This window comes from Rousettus aegyptiacus, unplaced genomic scaffold (genome assembly GCF_014176215.1).
Source record: "Rousettus aegyptiacus isolate mRouAeg1 unplaced genomic scaffold, mRouAeg1.p scaffold_m13_p_7, whole genome shotgun sequence".
In the NCBI taxonomy this organism is placed as follows: domain Eukaryota; kingdom Metazoa; phylum Chordata; class Mammalia; order Chiroptera; family Pteropodidae; genus Rousettus; species Rousettus aegyptiacus.
In genome coordinates this window covers 18,170,217-18,185,235 of record NW_023416310.1, presented here as the reverse complement: position 1 = coordinate 18,185,235, position 15,019 = coordinate 18,170,217, and the positions used below count along the sequence as shown (strand labels likewise).

Here is a 15,019-nt window from a genome sequence, read left to right as displayed (position 1 = left end):
GTTTATTAAGTTTATAAAAAGAATATACTACCCTCATTAGATATGTAGGTCATGCCTTACAGAGGTTCTAGAAATTAAAATTTAGATACCCTATTAGAAGAAGAGGTAAGAAAAAAAGTAAAATAGAAGATGAAACAAGTTTTCTGATACATTACTCATTTTATACTGGAGCTTAAAACAGAAAAAGAATTCTTAAAAAAAAAAAAAAAAGCTGTCAGACAGACCAAATCAAATCACTCACCTAGCAAGTTGTGCTAGTTCTTTTTGGGTCAATGGGCTTCCCTGTTTACATAACAGATTTTTAAGTAAAAGTAGTCGTGTCTGAAAAAGAAATATTAAGGAATGATCAGTCCTAAGAAATAGCTCAATAAAATCCCAGGAATTAGGTTCAAATCCTGACTCTCTCATTTAGGAACTGAGTGATCTTACACAAATCATTCTACCTCCTAGAGCCTAACATATGTCTTGTTAAAACTACTGGGTTTTTTTTGGAGTTCCTGAGAGAGTTAAAGGTAATCCAAATAAAGCACTGAGGACACAGCTGCAGTTACTACCAATGATGTTGAGGGTCTGAACGAGACAACGACCACAATTAAATAAGAAGAGTTTTACAGGGCATGAATTCATTCTACATGAATCTCTCCCATCATAAATGTATAATTCAATGACTTAATAAATTTAAAGTTGTGCAGCCACCACCATAATCCATAGAACATTTCTATTACCCCAGAAAGTTCATTCATGCCTGTTTGCAGTTAATGCCCACTCACACCCCTAGCCTTAACAAACCACAATCTGCTTTGTTTCTAGAAATTTGCCTTTTCAGAACATTTCATATAAATGGTATCATATGATATGCAGTCTTTTGCATCTTGTGTCTTTCACTTAGTAAGTTTTTGAGGTTCACCAATGTTATTAGCATGTAAAAGTAACTCATTCCTTTCATTGCTAAACAATATTCCATTAAATGGATATACCTCATTTGTTTATCCATTCACTAACCAAATATTTTAGATTTTTTTTAAGTTCTTGGCTATTACTTATAATGCTGCTATAAAAATTCTTGTACATGTCTTTGTGTAGACATTTGTTTTCATTTTTCCTGGGTAGATTCCTAGGAATGGAACTGTTAAGGTCGTACACTAAGTTTATGTTTTTCTTTTTAAGAAACTGCCAAATTGTTTTCCAGTGCAGTTGTACCATAGATTGGAAGACTCAATACTGTCAAGGTGGCAGTTTTCATTTCTCCTTAAAAAAAAAAAAATTAACACACATACCTCCTCATTTGGCAAAGACACATATACCCGTTTGATGAAACGCCTAAAAAAAGGATTATCAGAAATAAAGTTTTGAATTTAAAGGTAATTCAGTTAAAGTAGAAAATAATAAGACATGAAGTATAATGCTGAAGGCATCTGAATGCATTTTAATCATCAGTGTAAAAAGTTATTTTTAGAGTTACTCTTAAAACTTTCTGGTTAATGTTTAAAAACCCTTACTATTATCGGAATTAAATCAATCATTTATTGTGCATACTTTTAACAGCAATAATACTTTAAAGCATTTGATATAAGAAGTTTAATAAAGAGAACTTTGCTGTCTTCTTGAAATTAAAACAACTAAAATAAATGAAGACAACAGAAAAGTAAATATCATCAAGAAACTAGGTAACATTTACCAGAATTAAATATATGAAGAAGGGCTGCCTAGGGCAGTGAAGATTATACTGACAAAGTAGGAAACAGGATCTGTCCCTGCAGATTACAGACATGGATGGCAGAGCATACAGTTTTCCAAAAGAAACAGAAAGCAAATATGAGGGGTAATAAAATCAACCTCCCCACACATTTAAACGAGCATGTTAGGACTGGCTCTACAGAACCCTAGTCAGTAGCAGGGTGATGGCAAGGAAAGCGAGGCTGAACAAAGAAACTCAAAGACGCAGTCTTTGGTAAGAAGACATCAGTCAGTCTGGCAAGATGATAAGCTGTCTTGCAGTGACCAAACTATTTTAGTTGAAGAAGAAATCAACCCAATCTCTTATTTACACACATGCACAGACACACAGCGCTAGGGCTTTACTGCTGAATCAGGGAGACTATCTGATAGTACAGTGTATTCAGAAGACACCTCAAAACACTTGCTTGGTATCTTACTTTCCTAGTTTCTTCACCTACAATATCCTTCCAAAACTAAATTTTCCAAGAAAACTCCTTATTCATATAAAAATAATAAGCAAAACAGGCAAGGGTACAGGACTGATATTTTAAAAAGGTATAAAAATAGAGGAAAAGAATAACTATAACATTGATAAAATGAAGAACATGCACAAGAGGATTTTGCCATAGGGCAAATTAAAATTGTAACAAAATCTCTCTCCATGAATTATAAATAACTTAATGAAAAAAGTCTTCTATAAAATAAGAGCTCAATGAGATATAAGGGCTCAAGAAAAAGACATAGGGATTAAAGAAATGAGACAATAGAAGATGAAAATGGGACCAAAGAGATCAGAAAAGCAATGAAAAAGGAAACAAAAATCAACACAGAAACAAAGGTTGTAAAAGCAGTACCAGAAAGGAGATTAGACACTAACCCAGTAAGAAATAAGAGCAAATGGGAAAACAGACAAAACAAAACAAAAAAGACCTATAAGTTAAAAAGGATTCTAATGGTAATTACAGATGTGGAAGAGAAAAAGCTGCAACATAATTCATAAATTATGTGTAGGTAAATTAGGAAAAAAATTAAAGATGGTATTCAAAATAACTTCCCCAAAACAAAGTTCCAAACTATCAATTTAAACAAACACCAAATCCCAGGAAAAATAAACACAGATCAATCATCATATTTTTCAAATAACTGGATTTCAATAGTTGGAAATTGTATCTGGTAAGAAAAAAAAAATGAAGTTAATCCATAAATGTGAATAAAATCAGGCTAGCTTTAGACTTTTACACTGCAACATCTAATCACAGAAACAAAGGACAATGTTATAGATTCCTCAGGAAAAGAAAGGGAGGCCCAAGAATTTTATGCCGAGTCCACTATCCTCCCATAGGAAGAGAATAAATTTGTTCAAACACACAAGAAAAGAGAACATCACATAGTTCCCATGAACCCTGCTTTTATCAGCTTCTCATAAAGCTCAGTAAAAGAAGGTAAGAATCAATTTTGGAGTTTTAAGATAATTTAATCCAACCCAGAAGAAATAAGCAATTTGCCCAAAATGAAGCCATAAAATGTAGGGTTGCTTTCTGATATCATGCTAGCCCTGTCCTCAAAATCTTCAGTCGGTAACAAGAAGCCAAAAGAAAGGATGGATATAGGGAGAAAAGTAATTAATTCTGTCTTCAAATTGAGAGTGAAGGAAATAATAAATACGTGAAATGAACACAAGTAAGTGCATCTGTAGTAAACATGTTTCTACATAAATCTCCCTACCTGAGAACAGCCTCATCAAGCTCTTGTGGCCTATTCGTTGCACCCATTACAAGTACTCTGTCATCTCCAGCAGACTGGACCTGTAAACCAAAAGATAGTTTTCAGTATTTTTAGATAAAGTAATAACAAAGAAAATCATCATAAAGATTTCTGATCATTTAATAGGAAAACATATACACTAAAATATTTCCACCTTAAAAATATAATCAATACTTACACCATCAAATTCTATTAGAAATTCAGTTTTTAGACGTCTACTAGCATCATGTTCTCCTTCTCTTCTTTCACACAAAAGGCTATCAACTTCATCTAAAGGAAATGGAAAAATGACACCTGAGTTAAAAGCCAATCTGTATGGGTCATCTGAGATTAATCTAGTTTACTACTTAAGTGATTAATATAGTGGGTCTTACTCAATTCATTAGATAGTTTTTAACTTCGCACTTCATTAAATCTTTCCTTCTGAATAATCTTTCCTATCCATACCTCTTATATTTGGAGAGGGGAGTTTCACAAAGGTTCAACTAACTTCGCTGGTAAACATGTTCTTACCTATAAAAATTATAGAAGGTTGAAGTTCTCGAGCCACAGCAAAAAGAGCTCTCACCAACTTCTCTCCTTCTCCCACCTAAAATAAGGTATTATACATTATTATATACATAAAATGTAACATTATTCTAGCTTTTAAAATTTCATGATTGAAAGTCCAGAATCAAGGAATTTAATTTCCTTCTTTTGCAACAACCAAAGATTGGTTTAAGGAATTGGGGGCGGGGGGTGGAAGGTGGAAGGAAGGTTACTGAAATATCCCTTATAATTTTAGAAAACAGACTATTATTTAATACGGTCTGGTAAGTACTTAAAAAATAAAATATATTTGTTTTGCTTCACACTGCACTCCCAAGATTTGAGAATGAAACAGCTATTAGTCAAAGGTATGACTAGTGGGAAGAGAAAATACTAGGGGAAAGAGATGCGGTATATATTCCTTAAGCCCTGGGTTACAGAGTATATTTACAGAAGCAGGTAAGTTAGAAAGCACGCTCCTGACCAAAACTTGCTCTATTAAGAATACACTGAAAACGCATTCTTACAATATCACTGTCAATAAATATCAAAATATATCAAATGAACACCCCTTGAGACACTATACTAAAATCATTTTATGTACCAAAGCAAAGAATCTTCTGTCCTCTAGGTGGCATCTATTTTTCTTTTACTTAAAATTTCATTTAAAAAGAAAAAAGGAATGGCCCCAGATTTAGAATCATCAAAACAAATGTTACCAGAGCTGGAGGGAACTGCAAGAGATCACCTGTACGACATCAATTCTTTATAAATGAAGTAAGGCCTGAAGTGACACTTTTGTAAGGCCAGCTAAGTATGTAATAGTTAGGCTGGAATCCCTATCTCCTAACTTTCAAGACAGTGCTCTCTATCATACTATGTGCATAATGTGGATAAACCTACTCTAATAACAATTTTACTTTTGAAATTTCACATAAGAAACAAAATGTAACCAGGAAAAAAGGCATTGTTTTAAAGTTACTTTTAATTACAAAATTGAGAACCCTGCTAATACCTAATATTGGACTTCCAGCCCCCAAAACTTAAGACAATAAATTTCTGTTGCTTGTCAGTCAGTTTATGGTACTTTGTTACATAGCCTTAGCAGAAGAATACAGTATTTGAAAGCACCATTCTAATGTTAAAAGAGCCTAACAAATGCAGACTTTCTATGATAGTGAAATTCATCATCTCTGAATAAGATATGAAACTCATAGACAAATATTTTTGTGTAATGTTATTACCATTTATACTTAACACAGTAACATTTAGACAGTAACTTAAAACGTGACAATACTGGAAAAAATACTCACGTATTTTGAAGTTAAACTTGCAGCACTTATATTAAAGAAGGTTGCATTAGATTCTGCAGCTACTGCTTTAGCCTTTAAAAATCACAAGGGCAAATATTATATTAGTTCAGTATCTTGCTTTAAAAAAGATAACCACATTTGGTCAACTTAAGTATTAGAAAAGATTTTCTAAAAACATAAGGTATGAAACGATTCCCAATAAATAGCAATCAATGTGTTTCTTTCTCAACAATGAGGGAAAGAGCTAGGAAGAGCTGTGCTTCTTCCCATTCTCTTTTTTTCTAAGAGAATAAATTGGGAGAGGTTAAATAAAAAAAAGAGGATATTATTCTCTTCCTAGTTATAGAAAGATAACTAGTTATAGAAAGATAAATAGCTAAGGAAAAAGTTACTCTTTCTGTATTTACTTTTTCCCTCTAGAAGAGCTATGCAGGAGAAAGAGGAATCCAGATCCTAGTAAAAACTTTTGGCAAAAGGATATTGGGGGAAAAAAATCTGTTGTATATTTCAATTTAAAAGTTAAAGCTCTTCTTAGGTAAATATTTAAATATTTAAAGTGGGAAAATAATAAAAACTAAACTGTCAAATTTAACCAGACCAAAACATAAGACTAAAGATAACATGTACAGTTCTCCATCTATTTTGTCATTGAAAACTAGTTGAAAAACTTAACAGAAGTATCTTATAGCAAAAAACAAGTCATAAATAACAGACTCAGGGACAATATGAAGTTTTAAAAAATGTATTATCTCTAGTATCTCAATAGAAGATTCAAATTTACGAAGAATTCTTACCAGCATTGTCTTCCCATTTCCAGGTGGACCAAAAAGTAACAATCCTCTGGCAGGAGCTCTAAGCCCTGTGAACAACTTAAAAATATATACAGAAATATAATTCTGGAGACACTTTTTTTCCAGACAGCTTAAGAATTATACGTCATCTAAAAAGTACAATTTTTCAGTAGCATCCTCCCAAAACAGAGCTGCCCAAAGCTCTAAAGAAAACACATAATCAATAAACTAGTATAATTATTAAAACAGAAGAAATCAAAATGAAATAAAACCAAATTCTCATTGATAGAAATGAAAGCATACTGATTAAACAAGACATTGAACACAGGTATGCTTCTCTACAGCCTTTAGAAATCTCTCCAAAATAACAGCAAATTAATAAAAAAGATAAAAATATTCAGAACAAAAAAAGAAAAGGAGACAACAGAGGACACAATAAATTTTTGTAGATGGAGAACTGATAAACAGTGGTAAGTTATTTAGCACAGCTGAGGGAGCTAAAACCTAAGTGCCTGCTTGTGAAGGGAAACCTAGATATAAGGAGCAAACTGACGTCAGAAGACTCTGGAAAAGCTCAGGAAGTGGAGGCAGCAGGTACCAGAGAAAGTAGCAGTAAAACAGGCAGCGCCAACCAGAGGAATCGATTAAAAGTTTGTATGAAGAATAACTGAACCTACATTCCTGCCCCCTCTTAAGAGCACTTAGGCAAGTACTTCTCTTCTGCAACCAAAGGAGGCAGAAGTTTTATTCTAAAGAAATTAAAAAAGAATCTCCAGGCTTAGGAACATTGGGTATGGCAGGATTCAATGGTGCAGCACCAGACTGATAAAATACTTAATAGTGAAGGTGTTTGAGCTTTTAAGTTGAACCATTTGAAGTAGGAGATATTCAACTTTTTTAAAAAAGTTTTTTTTAGTGGTTTTATAGAAAATTGAATAGGAGGTACAGAGAGTTCCCATATAACTCCTCACCTTCCCATTTTCTCCTATTATTAACATCATACATTACTGTGGTACATTTATTATAATTGATGAACCAATACTGATACATCATTATCAAAGTCTGCAGTTTACATTAGGGTTCACGGTTCGTATCGAGTATCCACTATTAACAGTATTATACAGTATAATTTCACTGACCTAAAAAATCCTCTGTGCTTCATTTATTCATCACTTGCTCCCTCCCCATGAACCCCTGGCAACCACTGATCATTTACTGTCTCTATATTTTTGCCATTCCAGAGCGTCGTATAGTTGGAATGATACAGTACTAGCCCTTTTAGATTGGCTCTTTGATTTAGCAATATTCTTTTAAGGTTTGTCTGTTGATTTTCATGGCATGATAGTGCATTTCTTTTTAATGCTAAATAATATTTAATTATATGGCTATACCAGTTTGTTTATTCATTTACTTCTGAAAGAACATCTCGTTTGCTTCCAAGTTCTGGCAGTAACAAATAAAGCTACTATAAACATTTGTGTGCGGGTTTTTCTGTGGACATAAATTTTTGACTCATATGGGTAAATACTAAGTAGGGTGACTGCTAGACAGCACAGTTAAGAGTGTTTAGTTTAAGAAAGTGTCAAAGTGTCTTCCAAAGTGGCTGTACCATTTTGCCTTCCCACCAGCAATGCATCAAGAGTTCCTATTGTTCCATATCCTCACCAGCATTTGGTGTTGTCAATGTGACAGATTTTAGCCATTCTAATAAGTGTGTAGTGGAATCTCACTGTTAACTTGAAAATTCCCTAATGAGTATTTTTTCATATGCATGTTTGTCATCTTTGTATTTTCTTTGATGAGGTGTCTGTTCAGATCTTTTGCCCACATTTTAATTGGGTTATTTTCTTATTGTTGAGTCTTAAAAGTTCTTTGTACATTTTGGATAGCAGTCCTTCCTTTAACATATATTTGGCAAAGATTTTCTCCCAGTCTGTGGCTTGTCTTTGTGTTCTTTAAACAATGTCTTTCACAGAGAAGTTTTTAATTTTAATGAAGTTCAACTTATCAATTTTTTTCTTCAAACGATCATGCTTTTTGGTGTTGTATCTAATAAGTTTTCCTCAAACCAAAGATCACTTACATTTTCTCCTATGTTATCTTCTAGGATTTTTATAGTATAGTTTGCCTTTTACAAAGGCAAAATTTAAGTCTGGGACCAATTTTGAATTAATTTTGTGAAAAGTGTATATTATATGTCTAGATTTTATTTTTTTGTTCCAGCACCATTTGTGGAAAGGCTATCTTTTTCCCATCAAATTGCCTTTGCTCCTTTGTCACAAATAAGTTGACTATATTTATGTGGGTCTATTTCTGGGCTCTTTACTCTGTTCTACTGATCTACTTGTATACTCTTGCTAGTGACACACTGTCTTGATTACTGTAGCCTTTTATGTTTTTAACATTTTTCTCAGCTTTACTGAATATAATCAACATAACATTGTATAAGTTTAAAATGTACAATGTGATGATCTGATACACATATATATTGCAAAATATTTACCACAATAAGGTTAATACAACCTTTATCTCACATAATTATCATTTTGTAATTGTTGTTATGGTGAGAACATTAAAGTTCTACTCTCATAGCAACTTCCAAATATACAATACAGCATTGTTAACTATAGTCACCTTGTAATACATTCGATCCCTAGAACCTATTCATCTTATAATTGAAAGTCTGTACCCTTGACTAACATCTTGTTTCCCCCACTTCCAAGCTCTCGGCAACCACCATTCTCCTAAGAGTTCAATGTTTTTAGATTTCACATATAAAGGGAGATCAGATCATATAATATTTGTTTTGTCTGACTTATTTCACTTAGCATAATGCCCTCAAGGTCCATCCATGTTGTTGCAATGGCAGGATTGCATTCTCTTCTATGGCCAAATAATCTATTATATATTACACTGTTTATTCAATCATCTGCTGAGGGACACTGAAGTTATTCCCATGTCTTAGCTATTGTGACTGATGCTGCATGATTACTGTAGATTTACAATAACTTTTGAAGTCTAGGTAGTGTCAGTTCTCAGTCCTCCAACTTTGTTCTTCTCTTCAATATTGTGTTGGCTCTTCTAGGTCTTTGCCTTTCCATATAAATTTTAGAATCAATTTCTTGATATCTACAAATAACTGGTTGGAGTTTTGATAGGGGTTGTATTGAATCTCTATATCAACTTGGGAAGAACTGACATCTTAATAATATTGAGTCTACCTATTCATTTAGTACATTTACTAAGGTTTCTGCCCTTCTTGAGTCTAGGATATTTAACTTTGAAATAACTTTCAAATGACTAGTATTTTCACTTATTACAGCTTCTTAATCGTCTCTTAATTGCACACTGTGTCACCACCATGGAAACATGCCTAAATACAAAATCATATGCTATTTCACCTGTCTGCTTTAGATGTGTTTTTAAAAGTATGGGTAAAGCAGAAGCTGAATGACCTTTCTAGCACAGTCCAAATATTTCCTTAGTACCACTTTCACAATTTTAGATATTTTTGTACCCTAAAAAGCATGGCACCTGATAAATACTGAAGCCACATTTAAGTATTAGGTGGCAGTTACAGCATTGAAGAGGCAGTTCTAATCTTAGGAATTTTATTTTTACTTCATTTCCTAGGTCCACCACTTAACTATAATCTTGAGCAAGTAACTGAGATCTTAGGACTAATTTCTTTATCAACAAATAGACTATATACTGCTAAGATCCTTTTCAGGTCTAAAATTATATGAATCCTTTCAAAATGAATTTTTTTGGCAATACTCAGTGTGCTGCATTTACTACTGTTACATAAGTCCAGCAAAAAGTTAGCCTAATATAAGGACTACAATGATTCCCCAAAGTGTGGCCAGAGGTGGTACAAGAGATAAATCTGGTTCATATAAGGACAAATGCTTTCTATTTTAATAATTTTCAAATTATTTTATTCTGTATTATCAAAATTTCGATTAGGATATCAAACCAGTGATTTCGTATACATTGCTACTTTGAATAAATAAGTAGTAAAAGAAAGAAAGATTTGAAAATATTCAATGAGTTCTAGCATAGTTGATACTCATGAATTGTAAACACCTTAAAGCAGTCACATTTGTGGTTGCTGAGAAAAGTCAACAGTTTATGAACATAGATAAAATGGTTGAGTAAGCATTAGACTGTAAAAACAGAGGCACACAACCCTTATACACTCATTTTAAAGCACATTTATCACAATGGGCCATACAACATCTATTTTCATTACATGTTGTAAATGAATCCATAAGACTTGAAGGTTCGAGAAGAGAAATAACTGACCCAGAAGTGGATCCTCAGATTTATTTTTTGCAACATTATCAGAACAGCACCAAATATGCAATCTGTGAATTGTAAAAATCCAAAACAGTGCTAAGTATGGAAAATCAAATATTTATTATCAATTAAGATTACCTAATTACTTCCTTAGTGAGTCTAAAAATAGGGGATGGAAGGTTAGCTCCCTACCTGCCATTCACTGGCTCTCTACTTACTTTCATAACTTATTATCTTGGAAAATTGTACTTTTAAAACTTGTTCTTCAAATATAGACTTAAGAATAATTTTGTTGTAATTATCCTTTTCTCCAGTATTTCTGTCCCTTAATTTTAAGTCCCTCTTACCCTTGATATAAAAATTATTTCCTGTTACCTGTTTTTCCTATAAATGTTAAAAATGGGTTGAGAATTAGGAATCCTTATAGTCATTCTCCTCTCTTATAACTAATCAACATCAATTTCTAGTGTTCTTTTAAAAAAAAAACTTACATCTACAGTTATATGAATTTATTATTCTAGCGCAGCTCCAACATTTCTTTACTGCTACCGAAGATTCAGTAATGGATGACATTACAGAAAAATGATAATAGTCCTTACCTCAGGTCTCAGAGAAGGAAGAATGACAATTTCTTGCAATGCTTGTTTTGCCAACTCTTGACCAGCTATATCATCAAATTTAACAGCTGTTCCACTAACAAACAGAATTTCAGTTAGCTCCGCAATAGTAATATGCTTCAGTTATTATTATATGAAGACTAACTCCATGAAACATACTTTTATGTAAACTATAAACTATAGTTAAATCAGTAAAGCAATGGTTTTCTACATTTATAGTAGTTAAAAGGCAACATAAAAATTAAATATGTAAATTATCATAATCTATTTCACTTGATACATTTTATGAATAAAGTTTGAAAATAAAAACTATAAAATAAAACACTTTAGATGGCAAAACTTACTTGTCCACAATTTCATTCATTATAAGGTTAGCAAGGTTGCTGTCCACATTCCTAAAATTCTTCAAGTCTTTCTTTTTACGAGCAGCAGTTGTAGGGGTAGAAGGTTTATTTGTTCGATTTGTTTTTGGTGTATTCTTAAAGAACACAAAATTTTAATATGAAAATATAACCAACATTTACATTTCATAAGTTAATTAACCTTAAAGTTCACAGAAGTAAAGAATTAAAAATAGGAAAAAGAATATAAAAATCTAAAAAAAATGTATATTTACTCCAAAGTAAAATGGTATTCACTCCAGAACTACAATGGCATGAAGTAGGTTTAGAGAGGATTTTATTCAGAGAGATTTAGTTACTATAAAATAAAAAGGTTCTATGACAATGGACTCATGTAATTTTGATCTTTTTTAGAATTGTAACAAAACTCTAGGTATGTTTAATGTTACTAAATATTTATATAGATTTATATAGATTTAAATAATTTAAAAAATAATACACTTAAAATGAACTATAAAGTATTATATAAAACAAACTGGATAAGCAAGCTTACTATAAAAAAGCCTGAATAGATAGATCCAAAAGGAGATAAAATAAGATTCACTTTTTTTGGAATAGCAAAATTGTTTAAATAATAGCAGATAAACTAGAAGCAAGAGAAATTTCCATCGACAGTAGAATTGATAAATATATTGATATATGATTTAATGAAAGATGCTATAACAATGAAGATGAATTACAGTGAAAGCATTAAAAATCATGAGTTAAAATCAGAAACATAACACTGAATGATGCGAACAATCATTGGAAGAATATGTACAATAAAGCTCCACTTACATAAAACTAAAAATCTTATAAAATAAATATTTAGGGTCATAAATATAAGTGGTAAAACCATAAAGAAAATCAAGGAAATGATAAACACAAAAATTAGGAAAATAATTATCTCCGAAAAAAGTGAGAAGAGACTGGAATAGAGAAAGTCTCACAGGGGACATCAAAGGTAATGGTAATATTATTTTCTTAAGCTGGGTGGTGGGTCCATATATATCATGTATTATGTCTCATATAATGATTATAGGACATTTACAACATGAAAAAGGTATAAAGAATAGCACAGTATGTTGCAGTTACTTCTGTAATGCAAAATTACCAAATATTAGAAGACATTAAAAAGTATATTTACTTTTAAGAAAATGTTCAACCCTAGTACTAGAATTTGATTGCTGTTTTAGAAAAACATTTATTGGGTTTTGAAATTTATTTCAGTAATTATTATGTTTACATTACACTAGTTGAAGGAAAGCTGCTTCTTGGAGTTGGTGATATACGTACAGGTCCTTTTGCTCTGTGTTGCTTGATTTGTTTATATTAATATAGTTGCAATGAAATGCCTGTTCCCTTGAAATAGATTTATTTATTCTCCTACTTATTGCAGCTGCACCTTCAACAAGGTGCAATTTAGAATAATTTAGAAAAATTCTAAGAGATTTGCTTTTTAATAGCAAGTTGCCTTTGTAAATTAGAAAAAAAGAAAAATTACATTTTGTGGAAACTTATCAATTTTTTAAGGTATTATAAAATACTTGTAATAAACTTAGGCAAGCATATCATATTCGAAATTTTATATTTGCAAAGCATAGCAATTAAGTTCTGTCTCCAAATACCTTATGAGTAGTAGCTGCAGAACCAGGTCCCTGTCTCACTCCAGAAACCATGGATAAACCACTGCAACTCGGTGCTCTGTGGTGGCCTGAAAGGCCCGTGGATCCAGCTTTCATAACTGTTTTTGAACGAGGCAGTGAATTACTAGTATGTGTTAAAGGATCTTTTCTTTTTGGAACTGCTCCACTTTCTGTTAAGGAAACAGTAAAATCATCATGGTTAGAAAACTGTAGCTAAACATTATAAAAGTAATAATAAAGACCAGTACAAATTTGCAAAACTAAGCTTTTATATATATATATTTATGTACATAAAACTATTTAGATGTGGTGCATTCTTACATTTGTTTTCTCAAAAAGTTTTTTATGAAAATGTCAGCACTTCGCAGCCATGCTAAAAGAAATGTAGGCAAAATACTCTTCTCTGTATTTTAAATGGTATTTCAAATCAGGTACAGGAAGGAATGAGGAAAAGAATATAACGACTGATGTAGGGCTCTGTACTAGAAGACCAAACCAAAGTGAGAACTCAAGGGATAGCTGAAGCCACAGGGAAAGATTTAATGATCAACTGTCTATCCATAGAAATCCACTTTATGTCTTCACTGTTGAAATCTTAAAGTTTTGTATTATATATGAATAAAGAAGGTAGTTATATTACATTCTGAACTAAGGGGTTTTTAGGGCTACAATTTAAACAAAGACATATTTTATTTCAATAAAATTTAAGCCCCGGACATGAAACTAATGCTTAAAAAGTCACCAATAAAACTGGCCAAGATGTCAGAGAACCTAGAAAATAAAAACTCCTCCCACCCAAACAAACAAACAAAATAATGTTCTGTAAGAGTTAATACCCAAAAGTTCATGGAAAACAAATTTAATCCATGATAAATAATAGTGTTCTAATGTTTCTCTTCATGATGTGAACACAGTTTCAAATTTTTTCTAACAGGTACTATGATAAAACATTCTTGTACAGCATATATGAAAACTGATATGCAATGAAAATTGATACATAACAAAGAAAAATTTAAAACTGTCTTATAAAACACTACCTTTTCATAAAAAACTTGGTATAGCCATGCATGGGAAAAAAACACAAAAGCTGAAAATACTACAGAAACAAGAATATTTTAATAGTTTAGGAAAATGAACCTTTATATTTTATAATCTGAAAAATTAGAGGTTGTAAAATACGCAAATAAAGCATGCTAAGAATGGCTACATCTTACTTATTACATGTTTATAAACTATAAGTGATAAGAATACCGTATTTTCAACAGAGCCATGTGAAAAAAAAACAAAAACCAATCAAATCTATCATTTGAAAATCAAATCAACATTATCAGGTTAAGCGGGACGTTACTTTGCATGCAAGCTTTATTATTTTACATGTTAGTTAACCTGAACCCACCTGACTGGAGATGTCCATTGCGGCATGTCAAGTTAGTACTGTCATTATAGACCTCTGTTTGTGACTTGGAAAATTGCAAAACTGGTTGCAGCTTCTCTATGCAATGGAGGGGGTAAGAAAGAACAAAATAAACAAAAAGGGAAAAAATACATAATGAAAAAAAGATACATGTGAAAATGAAAAATGATTCAAGGGGTTACAAGGATGTTTGTTACACGATGAAGGGTTTTGCATTTATAAAAAATTCTCCTAAAAATATAATTAGTAAAAACTCAGACATTAAAATAGCAACAGAAATAAGTAAATGGCTATGTTAAAAATATGCCTTATTCATAAGGTTTGATAACCTGACGCAATTCCACATCACTATTATCACCAGCAAATATTTTCTGAATTATCTAGTATGTCTAAATCATTGTGTAGAGACAGCACTATGGATATAAAAGAATGAATTTGGTCTCTACCATCCGGATACTGATTAAATATAATTGGCAACTTACCACACAAAAATTTTAAAAAGACTGTATAACACAAAGAAAAGAGAACATTAAAAAGGCTTTACCAGA

General features: G+C 31.9%; 1 protein-coding gene across 2 annotated transcripts in view; it reads right to left on the bottom strand.

The window, feature by feature from the left end:
• SPAST (spastin) overlaps nt 1-15,019 on the bottom strand; it is a 44,225-nt gene that overhangs the window by 8,890 nt on the left and 20,316 nt on the right. For both annotated transcript variants that reach the window (XM_016136065.2, XM_016136064.2), the window contains exons 4-14: nt 14,454-14,549; nt 13,040-13,227; nt 11,376-11,509; nt 11,014-11,107; nt 6,119-6,193; nt 5,325-5,396; nt 3,997-4,072; nt 3,662-3,753; nt 3,445-3,524; nt 1,278-1,320; nt 242-321 (exon numbers count right to left, since the gene is read on the bottom strand). In XM_016136065.2, coding sequence (XP_015991551.1) covers nt 242-321; nt 1,278-1,320; nt 3,445-3,524; nt 3,662-3,753; nt 3,997-4,072; nt 5,325-5,396; nt 6,119-6,193; nt 11,014-11,107; nt 11,376-11,509; nt 13,040-13,227; nt 14,454-14,549 — 1,030 coding nt within the window. The remainder of the gene's footprint in view (nt 1-241; nt 322-1,277; nt 1,321-3,444; nt 3,525-3,661; nt 3,754-3,996; nt 4,073-5,324; nt 5,397-6,118; nt 6,194-11,013; nt 11,108-11,375; nt 11,510-13,039; nt 13,228-14,453; nt 14,550-15,019) is intronic.